We start from the raw sequence: 17,283 nt of genomic DNA on the forward strand, positions 1-17,283 counted from the left end.
TGTTCCAATATGAAACTGAATGTTCATGCCACTATCATTATTTACAATGTTGCAATTATTATTTTTCTCAGTTTCTGATAAGAACGAGGCAGTAGAGGAGTCTCAAGAGTGTCCACCTATATATAGCACATATAAAATGAGCCTCAGCTGAAGTTTAGGAGCTGCTTATCATTATGCAGAATATGGTCAATTCATGTGTTATAGTTTATATTTTAACTGTTCAATGCTCTTCCCTTGCAGGATGTAAAGAAGAAGAGTTTTCTTGGTCCAACTATCTAAAAATCACCAGATCACAAGCCGCACCGAAAGAGCTGTTCTCTAGCTCAGTCAAAGTGAGTCATGATGGGCAAACACTAAACCTGTACTGCAGTTTCTTACTGAAGGACTCTGTGTGAACATGAAGCTTGTTTTCTGACTGCAGCTGGAGACAGACTGTGGGTTTGAGGTGGGGATGAAGCTGGAGGCTGTGGACCGCATGAACCCCTCTCTCATCTGTGTTGCAACAGTAACAGACAAAGTGGCCAACCGTTTCCTGGTTCACTTTGATAACTGGGACGACACTTACGACTACTGGTGAGTTTTCCACATTTGTTTAAATGATACTGTATATATCAAGTCCTGTATGAAATGAAACGTTTTATTATTTAAAATTGAACTGGTAATGTGTTCCATTTCCTCTTCATCGTAGGTGTGACGCTCATAGCCCGTACATTCATCCCATTGGCTGGTGTCAGGAGAGGGGCCTCCCTCTGACGCCCCCTCAGGGTAACTCACATGTCATACCAAGTCTGTATGTCCTCAAACACAACATACAGATACTCCACTTTAGCTTCTTTACTCAGTTGTAAATATTCAAGTGGGGATGCATTTTGAAAAGCAAACAAATACCTTTACTCAATGCTTAATATGTAATATGAATAGCAGTTAAAAGGCGCTGTGATCGCCACTGACAATACAACCTCAGTTTTCCTGGGACATTCAATGACGCCATTAAATAGTGATGCCATGGACTTTCTGCATGGACTGCAGTCTAGGGCACAGGTTTGCAAACCCTGGGTTAAAAATAGGTCACCAGGATGATGGAAAATGTGTTACATTAAAAATAAAATTTGTTGTCATAATAATAAAATACAATCATAGTCTATATATGAAAGGTATAAATAAGCCAAATATATTGATATATAGATTTAAAACAGATGCAAGGCACGGTGCTGTGCAAACAAGTTCACAGAAAGGAAACCGAGAGCCGAAATAGAACGCGCATCTTGTTTGTTCGCTTTATTTTACAAAAGCACAAATGTTCTGTTTTTACTGTTGTTTGTTTTTAACACTGATAATAATAAGAAACACCATGGTAAAATCACTGCACCCTGCTCAGAGAAATATGACAAAAGCAATATTCAATATAGAATCTATTGTTAATATTATTCAGAGAGCATTTTAAGGGGAGACGCTACAGGCAAAAACACTGTTTTTTTCATGCACCTGTCAAGTTTAAGATTTTGGGCTTTTTGGTGTTTCATAAAGTGTTTTTTTCAGACTAGTGGAAAGAAAACACCCAAAACACACTGTTAAGTGTTTCTTTTATAACACTTTATCTATTTGTGTCAACACTGTGTCAATTACAATACATATTTTTAAAGGCCGTTTTTTCAAAATGAGTTGTTTCTCCTACACTGAGCCATAAATCTCCACTTCAGTAGCACTTACACACACACAACTTTACATTTTTATTCCTGACTATATTCTAAAGGTTTTTACAGTGGGATCTGTTCAGGGGGGGCAGCTGTGGCCTAATGGTGAGAGAGTTGGGCTTGTAACCCAAAGGTTGCCGGTTCGATTGAAGGTGGGAATTGTGAATGAACAGCGCTCTTTCCACCTTCAATACCATAACTGAAGTGCCCAAGGCACTGAACCCCCAGTTGCTCTCCAGGCGCTGGAGCAATGGCTGCCCACTGCTCTGGTGTGTGTGTGTGTGTGTGTGTGTGTGTGTGTGTGTGTGTGTGTGTGTGTGTGTGTGTGTGTGTGTGTGTGTGTGTGTGTGTGTGTGTGTGTGTGTGTGTGTGTGTGTGTGTGTGTGTGTGTGTACGTGTGTGTGTGTACGTGCACCTGGTATTCATCACGTTGTGGGGACCAAATGTCCCCACAAGGATAGGAATACCAGTAGATTTTGACCTTGTGGGGACATTTCTCAGGTCCCCATGAGGAAACAGGCTTATAAATCATGCACAATGAGTTTTTTTGAGGAAGTAAAAGTGTGCACAATCTCCTGTGAGGGCTAGGTTTAGGTGTAGGGCGATAGAAAGTACGGTTTGTACAGTATGAAAACCATTACGCCTATGGAATGTCCCCATAAAACATGTAAACCCAACATGTGTGTGTGTGTGTGTGTGTGTGTGTGTGTGTGTGTGTGTGTGTGTGTGTGTGTGTGTTTGTTCACTCCTCTCTGCTGTGTGTGCACTTTTGATTTTATACATTTTATTCCCCCAAAAAACTTTTTTTTCCAAATTATAAATTATTACAAAATAAGATCCCCAAAATTTCCTCTGTAAAAACATTTGACTCTAATATGTCAAAAAAAAAATTAAACAAGAATTTTGAAACTGACTTCATCCAGTGTTTAGATTTTTGTACTAGAAATGTATGCAAATTATCGCATATTTCATTAAATAATGGCTCATTTGCATATTTAAACCTAACGTTTTGGAAAACTTGTAATACAAAAAATGTTTGCAATTATCAATGTAATCAATCAACTGTGTAAGTTATTTTAAAATAACTATTAGTTGTTGTTTTGGTTTTTTTTACCCTATGCACCTGCATGTCTTGCCCAATATAGTTCATTAGACTTGTGGCATTAATATAATACATTAATACAGTACCGGTTAAAAGTTTGGTAAATATATATTTAAAGGAACTGTATGTAAGAAATTTATTTCAGTTAATCATAAAATGGCCCTGACATGTCACTAGACATTAAGAAATCATGTTAATTTCAGATACTTATATCACTGACAACAGTGGTCCGGCCAGGATATTGTCATTTAAAAGTGAGAGTTGCAGCCCACGACTGATGTTATTGTTGTCATTTTGTGTTTTGGTCTGAGGCTCCACCCTCCAGCTATCTACCAATCACGAAGTCAGTAGAGTTTCGTCCTCCGGGTTGCCAGCTCAGCTGCAGTTATGAACGTGTCGGATAAAACACGTATAACGTTACGAAACCTAAAAGCCTCGTTATGAATCTGAAATACGTCGTGACAAAGTCCGAAATAACACAAGGATTTGTATAGGAGATGTCTTTGAAAGATGCAGACGGCTGAAAACAAAGAAGAATTTGAAGAAAGACGCCATCCCTGGTGAAAAAAACAGCTAAAACCAGCCTAGACTGGTTGGCTGGTTTTAGCTGGTCATAGCTGGTCGGCAGGCTGGTTTTAGAGGGGTTTTGGCCTTTTTAGCTGTTTTTTTTTTTGGAAAACCAGCTAAAACCAGCTACTTCCAGCTTAAACCAGCTAATACCAGCCAACCAGCCTAGGCTGGTTTTAGTTGTTTTTTTCAGCAGGGATCGTTGCTAATTTTCTCCTGGACAGGTAAGATTCATCTATGTTTGGCTAACGGTCGCCCGTGCTAAATGCGTTCATAAAAAGCGTTATATCGCACCACTAGCAGGGTATGAAAACAATCTATGTTCGACTGAAATGTGGTATTACAGTACATCTTTACGAAATATTTGGCTAATCGCCATTAGTACATTTTTGCGATACATAATTACTTTGCAAAACATCTCTCGTGAAGCATAAACATAATTAACAGAAGAAAAAAATTACTGTGTAGGACTCGTCACTTGCCATTGGAAGCTCCTTGTAGCAGCCTACTCCTGCAGCTTAGCTGGCAACCTCGAGTCAGGGGGGAGAGGGAGGGGATACACCGTTCTACAGTATTTTGAAAGTGATTGCAGTACCAGTTTTGGCCACAATCCTACATACGGTTCCTTTAAAGAAATAATTAGAAGCATTTCTTATGATTATCAATTTTGTAAAACATTTTTGCTGCCTAATATTTTTGTGGAAACTGTGATACACTACCACTGTTCAAAAGTTTAGGGGAAAGTAAAAAAATGAATAAAAAATAACTTTTATTTAGCAAAGTGACGGTAAATTGATCAAAAGTGGCAGTAAAGACATTTATAATGTGGCAAATGATTTAAATAAATGTTCTTTTGAACATTCTATTAAAATTCAAAAAGGAATATTTGAATATTTTAAAATTCAAATGTATCATGGTTTTCACAAAAAAAAAACATTTTTTTTTTCAACATTGATAATAATCAGAAATGTTTCTTGAACAGCAAATTATTTTTAATATTAGAATGATTTCTAAAGGATCATGCGACCTTGCTGAAAATTCAGATTTGATCACAGCAATCAATTACATTTGAACAAATACTGACATAAAAACATTTTTTAAAAAGTAAAGTAGAAAAAGTAATTTTTTTGCAGCATTAGTACGTCTTCTAAAAAATTTTTCTGACCCCAAATGTGTGAGCGCTAGTGTACCTGTATGTATGAATGCTCACATCTGCCTATTTGGGTCTGCTTTTTATAATGCTGGCTCAATGCGATCTCGCCCCGACAGATTATCCTGACCCTGACAGGTTCTCGTGGGAGAGATATCTGGAGGAGACGGGCTCAACGGCGGTCGCTTCTGAAGCCTTCAGAGTGGTGTGTGAAATCTCTCAGTCCTGATGAAACACACTGATAACTGTATTAAAAACACTTCCTGGGTCAAAAGGACTAAATAAGAAAAGTGTCTCTTCTTGTGTGTTTGTGCAGCGCCCTTCCCACAGCTTCCAGGTGCAGATGAAGTTGGAGGCGGTGGATAGGAGGTGTCCGGGCCTGATCCGCGTTGCTACAGTGCAGGAGGTCGACACTTATAGAATCAAGGTGAGGAAAAACTGCTTCTGTAGACAAATCAAATAACAAACTAGAAATAAAAATGTATTCCTTTTTATGAAGATGTATAATGGTTCATAAAAGCCCAGTAGAAATATACACTACGATTAAAAAGTCCTGGGTCTGATTTGTCTGTATGTTTTTGAAAGACAAGTCTTCCGCTCACCATAGTTGCATTTATTTGATCAAAAATATAGTAAATAATTAATCTTGTAAAATATATTTACTGTTTTCTGTGTAAATGTCTGTTAAAATGTGAATGATACTCCAGTCTTCAGTGTCACATGATCCTTCAGAAATCATTAGAATATGCTGATTTTCCACTTAAGAAACATTTCTGATTATTATCAATGTTAAAATGTTAGTGAAAACTAATATTTTTTTTCTGTGAAAACTATGTATATTTTTAAGAATAGAAAGTTTTTATTTGAAATTATGAATGTCTTTACTGTCACTTTTAAAAATTACTGCTGATTAAATTAAATATATATTAATTATATATATATATATATATATATATATAAATCTTTCTGACCCCAAACTTTTAAATAGTAATGTATGTAAAGTGAATTCAATAATGTATGTAAGTCACTTCATATTTAAAGTGAATGATTACTTTTCAAGTAGATTTGAAATGTAAGATTAAGAAAGCTATTTTCTGATAAATTTCATATATAAAATATAATGAGACAAAAATGAAAAAAAAGCAACATTTCAGTGGCAAATTGATAAATGTAGTACAGTGATGTTTCCTTTGAGGATAAATAAACTCATATCTCTTGTCCTTAGATTCATTTTGATGGCTGGAGTCACTTGTATGATGAGTGGATGGATTCAGACCATCCGGACATCCACCCTGCCGGCTGGTGTGAAAACACAGGACACCCCCTCAAACCTCCACCCTGCCAGCCCACCGCCCAGAAACCTGGTGAGAAACCTCCAGATTAACCCCAGTCCTCATTCCTCTGACTCCTACATGCCCATGTATGAAATACTAGTTCATAGTTCATAGTAATATGTGTCGTTTAGGTCCCAGGGAGAACCTGACGGCCCGGCAGCCCAACTTCTCCTCCATGTCTTGTAAAAGTCTGCCTCAGCCACGCAGCACCTCCAAATACAGCTTCCACCATAGGTCAGTCTTTCTTGTGCATTTAACACTTTTTGTAATACACATGGTTTCAAAGCAGCTTTACAGAAAGTGTATCACCCAGGGGCATTGCTAGACCCTTTTTACTGGGGCACGTGCTCCAGTAAAAATATGCTGTGCCCCAGTAAAATCTCAAATTTGAGTTATAATTTACGTTGATAATCCCAAAATAAAGACATTAAACAACTGAATTAATGAGTAATGGGGGCCTGTGTCCCAGTAGATATTTAGGAAAGGAAAGGAGGTGAAGTGAGGCCAAGTATGGTGACCCATACTAGGAATTTGTGCTCTGCATTTAACCCATCCAAGTGCACACACAGAGTAGTGAACACACACCCGGATCAGTGGGCAGCCATTGCTGGTAGGGGGTACGGTGCCTTGCTCAAGGGACTCACCTCAGTCGTGGTATTGTGGGTGAAGAGAGCACTGGTTATTCACTCCCCCCACCTACAATCCCTGCCGGACCTGAGACTCAAACCTGCAACCTTTGGGTTACAAGTCCGACTCTCTAACCATTAGGCCACGGCTGCCCCAAGGTCTTTAGGTCTAGCAACTCCCCTGGTATCACCTCTGCTTTAATACACTAGTTAAAAAAAAATGTTTTCTGTCACTCAGAAAGTGCCCTACTCCGGGATGTGATGGGTCAGGTCATGTGACCGGGCGGTTCACGGCACATCACTGTTTATCTGGCTGTCCATTGGCTGAGAGAAACCAGGGCCGGCTAAAAGCAGATCTCTCCGATACAGAAGGATCCAGACGCAACCTGCTGGTCTTCGGCCAGAGAGCAAAAAAATCCCGATATCATGGCAGGTATAACAATATTCACGTTCGTTGTGTTGATCAAGTATAATTGTGTATTATTTCTGTTATGTAAATATTTAATTAAAATTACCTTTGTTTGCTGTCACCAGGATTGGTCGCCCCCCTAAATATCGTAAAAGTCAGCAAAGAAATTGTCAGAGTGAGTTTTACTCTACTAGATTTTCTATATTTTAAAGTTGAAAATTATCAGTAAAATTCCATCAGTCACTGTGTTTGAACGCAACACAAATTATTTCAATGATATACACTGCTGCTCAAAAGTACGATTTCAGTACGATTTTTAATGCTTTTTAAAAGACTTTTCTACTCATCAAGGCTGTGTTTATTTGATTAAAAATATAGGGAAAAAAATAATATTGTGAAATGTTAATGCAATTTAAAAAATAGTGGTTCCCCTTCCCGGTCGTTTACTATGACGTTACATATGGGAACTCGCTTGAGTGACCTATCACCTCTGAGCTAAAGAGAAAACGCCAATGAACATTGGCAAGTGGAATTTGCATGCACAGCCACTCCCCCATACATACAGGTATATAAGATGACGGCGTGCATCCACTCCTTCAGATTTCTGCTTTAGAGCCTTGCCTCTTCAGCATTCTAAAAGATCTGGAAAATAGAAGAAAAAGTAGAAGTGTGCTGCTATTGCTGCTACCGCCATCTGATTGCCAATCATGTCTGCGTCCTGTGTCCCGGTTCTGCCGGTGCTTGCACTCCAGCGAGCCGTGTCTTGGCCCTTTCCTGGTTAAACCAGAGCAAATTTTTATAACACGGTCGTCGAGAGTATTCCCTCTGGATGTCTTTCCGACCGTGTGCCTCTGGGTGTGGTAGCTTCCTCACTTCTTATGACGGACACGATCTCTGCCTCACGTGTCTGGGCCGAGCACACGCTGAGGTGGCTTTTGTGGATGGTTCATGCTTTCATTGAAAGCGTATGACCACGGCTACCTTCGTCCTCTACCCGGCCCAGTTCGGCGGGCCGTAAAGGCTCCTCGACTGCCCCAGCTAGAGGCTTGGGTGACCTTACGGTAACAATCCGGAATGCTCCGCTGGGCAAACCCCCATGGACTTTCGGGTCATTGCGCAGTCTCATGGAGCTTCCAAAGCACGGCGCTCCCCAATCACACAGTGGGCCAATCATCTCCATTGGTGCTTCAGAGGATGAGAAAATGTCAGTCCCAGTATCAGAGGAGGGCAATCAGCTGCTCCATCAGAGGCGGACGCCGAACTGTCGGCCATGCACTTCCAGGCCGCCAAGGGGATTGGGTTGGAGGTGCCTTGTACCGGCGTGACACCTGTGCCACCTGCTGCTCAGGGACCTACAAAGAATATCCACAGAGCTGCAAAGACGTCCCTTACACGGGTAACCTGGAGATGGCAGAAATTGCTCTTAGGGGTATGTCAACATCTGCACCCCCACCCCTGGGGGAGGGCTGGGGGCTTCTGTTTACTCAACAACCATTGACCTCCAGTGGTACCCACCTATTCACAGAAAGAGCAAATTCCACTATCGCTAGGTCTTTCGCCTCAAGCTCTGTCCCTGAGCGAAGCTCTGCTTCCTCGGACTCGGAGCCGGAATTCGCCAGTGGGGGAACCAGGTCAGAAGGGAAGCACTGCCCCAGAACTTGCACGTGTGGCTTCTGGACGGGACACGGTAGACCTCACTGGCCTTCCCCAGGCCGTGATAGACACTATCACTCAGACTAGAGCCCCCTCCATGAGGCAGGCCTACACTGCAAGAGAAGTTGGAGGCTGTCTCTATCCACTTTAAAAGTGTACGTTGCAGCTATTGCAGCATAAAGCGATGCAGTGGATGAATTGTCCCTTAGGAAGCATCACCTGGTCATCAGGTTCCTGAGAGGTGCGAGAAGGGTTAGCTCCCCTAGGCCGCACCTCTTTCCCTCTTGGGATCTCTCTGTTGTCCTGCAAGGCCTTTAGAGGGCTTCCTTTGAGCCACTGGATTCAGTCGAGCCAAAATACCGCGCTCGCCTCCTTAAAGAGTGTGGGGGATCTGCAAGCTTTCTCTGTCAATGAGACGTGCCTCGAGTTCGGGCACATATCTTGAGACCCCGGCCCCTGGTTATCTGCCCAAGATTCCCACCACTCCCTTCTGTGTCCCCTAGGAGTTTGAGCTCACTCCACTTGGAGTGTTGCCTCCTCCTATGCGCTGGAGCACGGTGCCTCTCTAGCTGACACCTGTTGAGATGCGGGCTGGGCGACACCCAATACCTTCGCGAGATAGGTATTAATCTATATTAAACTATAATCTCCGCATGCTAAGGTAACATCAGGTAATTTGTGGGAGGCCGGCTCGGTGTCGGCTTGCTGCGCCACTCCTCTCGGATCCGTGTGCCATTTCCCCAGTTGTTCCCCCCATGTGAATTCTGGCTTCTTAATGCCCCGCAGCCCGGACTAGATGGAGTAGTACGTGACTCTGCTCTGGCTGGGGTCGCCTTCTAGGACTCGGCTCCTCAGCAAAACCTGAATGGCACGCTACCATCTTATATACCTGTATGTATGGGGGAGTGGCTGTGCATGCAAATGCCACTTGCCAATGTTCATTAGTGTTTTCTCTTTAGTTCAGAGGTGATAGGTCTCTCAAATGAATTCCCATTTGTAATGTCTCTGTTCCCTCTTTCAGGGAATGGGGGTTATCTACATAACCTAGAAGTTTTCTATTTCAATATACTTTAAAATATAATTTATTCCTGTGATGCAAAGCTGAATTTTCAGCATCATTACTCCAGTCTTCAGTGTCACATGATTTTTCATAAATCATTCTAATATGCTGATTTATTATCAGTGTTGAAAACAGATGTGCCGCTTACTATTATTTTTGGAACATGATACATTTTTCAGGATTCTTTAATTAAAAAACATAAAAAAAACACATTTATTTAAAAAAGGAAACATTTTGTATCAATGAACACCTCTTTCAAAGTTTGGGGTTAGTAATTTTTTTCTTTCTTTCTCTCTTTAAAAAAACATTATTTTTATTAATCAAGGATGTGTTAAATTGATAAAAAGTGATAGTAAAGACTTTTTAGATTTTTATTTTGATTAAATTCTGTTCTTTTTTACTTTTTATTCATCAAAGAGCCCTGAAAAAGTATCACAGGTTCCAAAAAAAATATTAAGCAGCACAACTGTTTCCAACATTCTAATTCTAAATCAGTCTATTAGAATGATTTCTGAAGGATCATGTGACACTGAAGACTAATGGCTAATGAAAATTCAGCTTTGCATCACAGAAATAAATTATATTTTAAAGTATATTCAAATAAAAAAACTGTCTTGAATTTAAAAAAAAATCAATTACAATAATATTTCATAATATTACTTTTTTCTGTAAATTTGATCAAATAAATGGAAACCATTAAAAATCTTACTACAACTTTTGAGCAACAGTGTATGTCATGTTAACATTTTCCAGACTACCATAACTCTTTAAGATAATATTCTATTTCGAAATATGTGGATTAAGCACAAAAAAGACACACAAAAACCTATTTTTAGAATGAAAATGATAATGATAAATCTTAATCGCCAGAATATGGAACTTTATCAGAGTGTCATGTGGATGTAAACATGTTGACTGTGTCTGTGTTTCAGATCTGACATCTGAGGGAATGTACTCGTCTCTGTTCATGACAGCGTTTACAGCAAACTCTGACCGTACTCTGTCTCTCTGCTGGGAGCAGCACTGTAAGCTACTGCCTGGTGTTGCAGGAATCCATGCAGGTCAAGTATCTACTTGGACTATAGAGGAGGTAATCACTTCATTCAATGGTTTGCAATTTTCTTTGGTAAAATATATGTGTAAATACATTTTAGAGTAAAAGATCATGTAGAGTTATATAGGAGCCATTATTTGCACTTGAACTATATTATAATGTACAACTTAGCCACTTATATGCTTCTAACACTTTTATTTGAAATGTAAAAAAAAAAAAATTATAAATGAACTAAATAATACAATCTATAGACACAGCAAACAAACAGCAGTCAGAATGATGTTAATTTTTATCTGTTTATTTGCAGGTCTTTGGATTTGTCAATAATCTTATTGGTTGTGAGGAGCAGGCCCAAATTTTCAAAGATGAAGTAAGTAATTAGCCTTATATTAAAATATTAATTAGGGATGCACCAAATGTTCCGCAACCAAAATTATTCGGCCGAACAATAAATAAGAATGAATACGCAAAAAGGCTGAATAAATTATACCAAACAATGACATGACGCGATAAAATAGAGACTAGTGTGGAAGCATTTAAAACTGTCCGAGAAAGACGCAAAAATCATTCCAAGCACCGACAGCGAGAGACTGTTTAGTGTCGCATCACATGTCTTCCATGAGAAGAGAAAGGGCTGGTTGTTGCAGGTTACTGTATGATGACTGAAATCACCAAATGGCCTTAAACCAATAGTAAATAAACTACAAAAAGTTATGTTGTCTAATACACGCACCAATTGCATTTATTTTGACAGCGTTGCAGCAGCTCCTTAGCCAGGGTTCAAAGTCCAAAGCGCCAGGAAAATCTGCTGTTGTCAGCAAAAAATAGTACTGAGGTCTTTCAGGTTTCTGCCAAAATAAAAGTCAACATTCATAAATGTTAGTATTGTAATTTTATTGTTGATCTGTAAAATAAAAAAAAAAAGTAAGACAAAAATAATGATAACAATCATTAATAATGATAACAATCATGGCCAAAGAATATTATTTTACTAACTTATTAATTTTAAGTTAAATTGTGTTTTTTTTTTTTTTTTTTCGGCTTTGGCCAAGAATTTTTATTTCGGTGCATCACTAATTTAATTACAGTTAAGATACAGGTTTTCACAAAAACAAAAAATATATCTAAAATGATAAACCTCACCTTTTAGCCTTTAAACCATTTTGTAAGAAAAAAAATGAGACAAATGTTAAATTATTATATTAATTTAAAACAGGATTATATGGTGGATCGGGGAAACAGCAGACAGGCTTATTGAAAATCCAGTTTGATTCTCTGCCAGCAGGAGGCACTTTTGGAACGTCAGAAATATAGCCGTTTCCCCAGTAACCGCTGTAAACAAAGCAGCTCTGAGCTCATGAACACTACTTTATCAGAAAAGGTTGAAATGCAATCAAAACTTTTCTGAAGACACTGTTCTTTTCAGAGATACATATAAAATCACTACTTGACTTACATCATTACTTGAATTAGTAAGAATGAGCCAAGTGTTTGAAACTATAGTCTATAATGTTGAAAATTGTACAAAGAAAGTCCTCTGATGAGTTACGCGGGTAAGCCTATGGTTATGATTCATTAAGAGAATAGGACCATTGGGGAATAGGACCAAAAGTGAATTCGGACATGCCCTGAGTGCACCTGTGCCATGTGCTTCAGTGCTTAGATTGTTAAAATAAGGCCCAATGAGTAATAATAATGTTTTAGTAGTTATTAGTTTCTATATGCAAATTGTATAAATGAATCACATTTAACTTCACATTAAATTTTTGGGGGTGTAATACAGGCGTCTTAGTAGAAAGCTGCAGGATTGGGTGTTTGATTTGGAAGTGTGTGCTTTGTGTTGTGCATTGCTACACTATTGACCATATGCACATAGCATTCTTTATAACTTCCACATAATGATAAGCAGCTCGTAAACTTCAGCTGAAGCTCATTTTATATGTGCTATATATAGATGGACACTCTTGAGACTCCTCTACTGCCTCGTTCTTATCACAAACTGAGAAAAATAATAATTGCAACATTGTAAATAATGATAGCAGCATGAACATTCACTTTCATATTATTTAACAACATATCATTTAAATCCAAGGAGAGTACCTGCATAGTTGTACATTTAAATCCTGACAGCTAAACACAATCATAGCGTGTTTAGGCTAACGTTAGCTAGCTAGCCATACATCTCTTCTTGATAATCAGTAACTTGCCTTCATAGTCATGAACACATTTTTAAAATCTTGTAATATTTTAAAGCCTTTATTATTTTTCAACTCCACAGCTGTGGAGTTTCACTTTTCATTCATAAAGACGACATGGAAAAAAATGTCTTTTCACGGAAAACATCTTTTTAAGATGAAAATGACATAAAATTACTCATATAACCAGAAGATGGCAGCAGAGGATCAATCATTGGCTGCAGCTGCCATTTTAACTCCCTTGAGTTGCTTTTCGATTTATTATAAAATTACTAGTATAATAAATTATAGTACTTTTACCGCACTGAAGTTCATAGTACAGTATAGCAAATACAGAAAGTCATTAAAAAAAATAAATAAATAAATACGCTCAGACACAAACAGCCTATAAGGGTGAATTAATTAAATACTTATATATAGTTTACTACAAGTTAAATAAGTTCAATATTAATGGTATTTAAATAATGTACTCAATATGAATCAATATGAATTTGAAATATTTAAATAAATTAATAACTACATCTTTTAAGTTTTATCTTGAACTGTAAAAGCTATATCTAAACAACACAAACGTGTTACTGCTGTAGTTGTGTTACTCTGAATTTAGTCTGAATCATTTAATGCACAGCTCTTTTTTTGACATCAGTTTTTTCAGATGTTTTGTCTGGTTATTACTGTCAATCATAGCAATGACTGGCGCATATTTAGCCGATTTACTCAGATATTTTTTTGTTAAACTGGCGTTTGTCATCTTGAAACAGTATACATGTACGTTTGGTCCTCTTAGACAAACAAAACTTTTCTTTGATTGTGAATGGATTATGAGAAAATGAGCAAAGTACACTCCTATTACGGCACAGTACAGTTGACCGGAAATGACTGAGCTGAGGAAGTAATCCGTGCACATGGTCAATTGATAATAAATAAATACAAAGTTCAGTACACTGGTGGTGAGTTTTGCATGGGTACACAGTGAAGGCTGATCACATCTTTTCTCTGCAGATGATCGATGGAGAGGCGTTTCTCCTCCTGACTCAAAATGATATCGTGAAGATCATGAATATAAAGCTCGGACCAGCGCTGAAGATTCACAACGCCATTTTAATGTTCAAGAGCACAGACGAAGGCCTGAAGTGAGCGGTTCATCCTCAAACTCCTCATGCTGTAACGATCCATTCAGAATCGACATCTATCACGTGTTTGGTGTTTAACGTCTGAACCCACCAGAGAGAGAGAGAGACATCCAGGACGAACTATAAAAGACAGAGCAGCCTAGCTGAGCTTTGACGTTGCTTTATTTCAAAAGCGAAACGACACGTTCTGATAAAGAACAACCTTGATCTGAAACCACCGCGCAGGATTTTTCAGACAGTGTTTTTTCTATCTAGAGTGCTAACTGAAATCTACATTAGTCCTCAGTTTGTTATGGTGAAATCGGTGCACAGAAATATCAGGGCAGATTTCAGTTGATTGGTGCTACTGTACCCTTTATTAGATCCCTGATGATGTTTATGCACTTTACACGAGGAGCCACTGGAGGACGCTGCTCTCCTTCAGACAGGCCGCTTTCTGAGCCAGCTCTGTCGATCGTTTGGGGACCATTGACAATATTTGCCCTCAGTAACAAAGTGCTCCTGACATTGTGGTGTTGAATGAGATTATAGTTTAAAAAAAAGAGCTATTTTGCCGAGATAGATTTGGATTGTCATATGAGTGTTGTTATTTTTCAACGGTATGAATGCAAACCCAGACGGGTGAATAGTACTGAGATCAGGTTTTTAGGTCATCTATGTTTCTCTCTCTGATGGGAAAATTTTAATAATGTACAGTTGAGTAACTGTGTCGTTCAGTTCATCAACATGAATAAATGTTTAATTCAAGTACTGTGGTCTGATGTCTGCTTGCGTTTAGCGGTTTCACAAACCCCTTAATATGCGAACGTGTGAAGAGAGAGCTTGTTGTGCAATAAAACAGGCATAAAAAGTAATAAATACTAAAATAGCAACGACATAAAACCTTTCCCAAAAAAGCAAACTACTGTATGATCACAAGTTGTGTCATTTCAAGCAGTTAGACATTTGTGTTTTCTGAAACTAGTTCTTAACGATTATTGATTCTCCATAATGTTTTATCTTTTAAACGTTTGTTTAAAAAAATACTGTCTCATAAAGTTTAGCTTTGAATATTCACAATATAGAATTGACATAAAAATGTGATCCATGCTGCTAAAATTGGGGACAAAGCACCTCTCAGTCATTTGTACCAGTTATGAGATGATTAATTACATTACGTTACTCAGAACCAGTGTTGGGGAAAGTAATGCATTACAATATTGCGTTTCTTCCCAACAGAAATTTATAATTGCATTACTTTGTTACTTTTTATGAAAAGTAATGCATTTTGTTACTTTTGCATTACCCTTTCTCATCTGCCTGGCTTGTTTGTTTATTTGTAATGTAAAAAATGTTTTAAGTTTTATATTTATCTACAGTATTTATTTTTTTTTTTTGCAATAAATTGGGAATAAATAGATATTAAAGGATGTACAGTCGTGGCCAAAAGTTTTGAGAATTACATAAATATTGGAAATTGGAAAAGTTGCTGCTTAAGTTTTTATAATAGCAATTTGCATATACTCCAGAATGTTATGAAGAGTGATCAGATGAATTGCATAGTCCTTCTTTGCCAGGAAAATTAACTTAATCCCGAAAAAACCTTTCCACTGCTTTTCATTGCTGTCATTAAAGGACCTGCAGAGATCATTTCAGTAATCGTCTTGTTAACTCAGGTGAGAATGTTGACGAGCACAAGGCTGGAGATCATTATGTCAGGCTGATTGGGTTAGAATGGCAGACTTGACATGTTAAAAGGAGGGTGATGCTTGAAATCATTGTTCTTCCATTGTTAACCATGGTGACCTGCAAAGAAACGCGTGCAACCATCATTGCGTTGCATAAAAATGGCTTCACAGGCAAGGATATTGTGGCTACTAAGATTGCACCTAATCAACAATTTATAGGATCATCAAGAACTTCAAGGAAAGAGGTTCAATTCTTGTTAAGAAGGCTTCAGGACGTCAAGAAAGTCCAGCAAGCGCCAGGATGGTCTCCTAAAGTGGATTGAGCTGCGGGATCAGAGTGCCACCAGTGCAGAGCTTGCTCAGGAATGGCAGCAGGCAGGTGTGAGCGCATCTGCACACACAGTGAGGCCAAGACTTTTGGAAGATGGCCTGGTGTCAAGAAGGGCAGCAAAGAAGCCACTTCTCTCCAAAAAAAACATCAGGGACAGATTGATCTTCTGCAAAAAGTATGGTGAATGGACTGCTGAGGACTGGGGCAAAGTCATATTCTCCGATGAAGCCTCTTTCCGATTGTTTGGGGCATCTGGAAAAAGGCTTGTCCGGAGAAGAAAAGGTGAGCGCTACCATCAGTCCTGTGTCATGCCAACAGTAAAGCATCCTGAGACCATTCATGTGTGGGGTTGCTTCTCATCCAAGGGAGTGGGCTCACTCACAATTTTGCCCAAAAACACAGCCATGAATAAAGAATGGCACCAAAAAACCCTCCAACAGCAACTTCTTCCAACAATCCAACAACAGTTTGGTGAAGAACAATGCATTTTCCAGCACGATGGAGCACCATGCCATAAGGCAAAAGTGATAAATAAGTGGCTCGGGGACCAAAACGTTGAAATTTTGGGTCCATGGCCTGGAAACTCCCCAGATCTTAATCCCATTGAGAACTTGTGGTCAATCCTCAAGAGGCGGGTGGACAAACAAAAACCCACTAATTCTGACAAACTCCAAGAAGTGATTATGAAAGAATGGGTTGCTATCAGTCAGGATTTGGCCCAGAAGTTGATTGAGAGCATGCCCAGTCGAATTGCAGAGGTCCTGAAAAAGAAGGGCCAACACTGCAAATACTGACTCTTTGCACAAATGTCATGTAATTGTCGATAAAAGCCTTTGAAACGTATGAAGTGCTTGTAATTATATTTCAGTACATCACAGAAGCAACTGAAACAAAGATCTAAAAGCAGTTGAGCAGCAAACTTTGTGAAAACTAATATTTGTGTCATTCTCAAAACTTTTGGCCACGACTGTATGTGTCATTTAACATATGTAATTATTGCAGGTTTGTATCATATTATGAGTTTGCGTTTCACATTTTGAGGAATACTGAATCCGTTTTCCATGTTCACATTTAGTCTAGAACCACAGTAACCATCATGTTTACACAACGTTTCTAGACTTACTCACAAATTCTCTCATCATGGGGACAGGAGAACTGTCAGTCAATACATGGGAAAACGAAGTAACTTGTGTTACTTATTTGAAAAAGTAACTTAGATATTTCCTTGTAAATGAAAAAGTAATGTGTTACTTTACTCGTTACTTTTAAAAAAGTAATCTGATTACATAACTTACGTTACTTGTAATG

At 38.6% G+C, this 17,283-nt stretch overlaps 1 protein-coding gene across 4 annotated transcripts in view; it reads left to right on the forward strand.

Moving 5' to 3' along the window:
* l3mbtl1 (L3MBTL histone methyl-lysine binding protein 1) overlaps nt 1–14,724 on the forward strand; it is a 38,648-nt gene extending 23,924 nt beyond the window's left edge. For all 4 annotated transcript variants that reach the window (XM_073823034.1, XM_073823035.1, XM_073823032.1 and 1 more), the window contains exons 10-21: nt 241–332; nt 422–573; nt 689–765; nt 4,633–4,718; nt 4,830–4,940; nt 5,739–5,877; nt 5,979–6,081; nt 6,712–6,906; nt 7,008–7,057; nt 10,528–10,685; nt 10,957–11,019; nt 13,847–14,724. In XM_073823034.1, coding sequence (XP_073679135.1) covers nt 241–332; nt 422–573; nt 689–765; nt 4,633–4,718; nt 4,830–4,940; nt 5,739–5,877; nt 5,979–6,081; nt 6,712–6,906; nt 7,008–7,057; nt 10,528–10,685; nt 10,957–11,019; nt 13,847–13,981 — 1,361 coding nt within the window. In that variant the 3' untranslated portion in view covers nt 13,982–14,724. The remainder of the gene's footprint in view (nt 1–240; nt 333–421; nt 574–688; nt 766–4,632; nt 4,719–4,829; nt 4,941–5,738; nt 5,878–5,978; nt 6,082–6,711; nt 6,907–7,007; nt 7,058–10,527; nt 10,686–10,956; nt 11,020–13,846) is intronic.
* The last annotated feature ends 2,559 nt before the right edge of the window (nt 14,725–17,283 follow it).

The sequence above is a fragment of the Garra rufa genome, chromosome 18 (assembly GCF_049309525.1).
Source record: "Garra rufa chromosome 18, GarRuf1.0, whole genome shotgun sequence".
Lineage (NCBI taxonomy): Eukaryota > Metazoa > Chordata > Actinopteri > Cypriniformes > Cyprinidae > Garra > Garra rufa.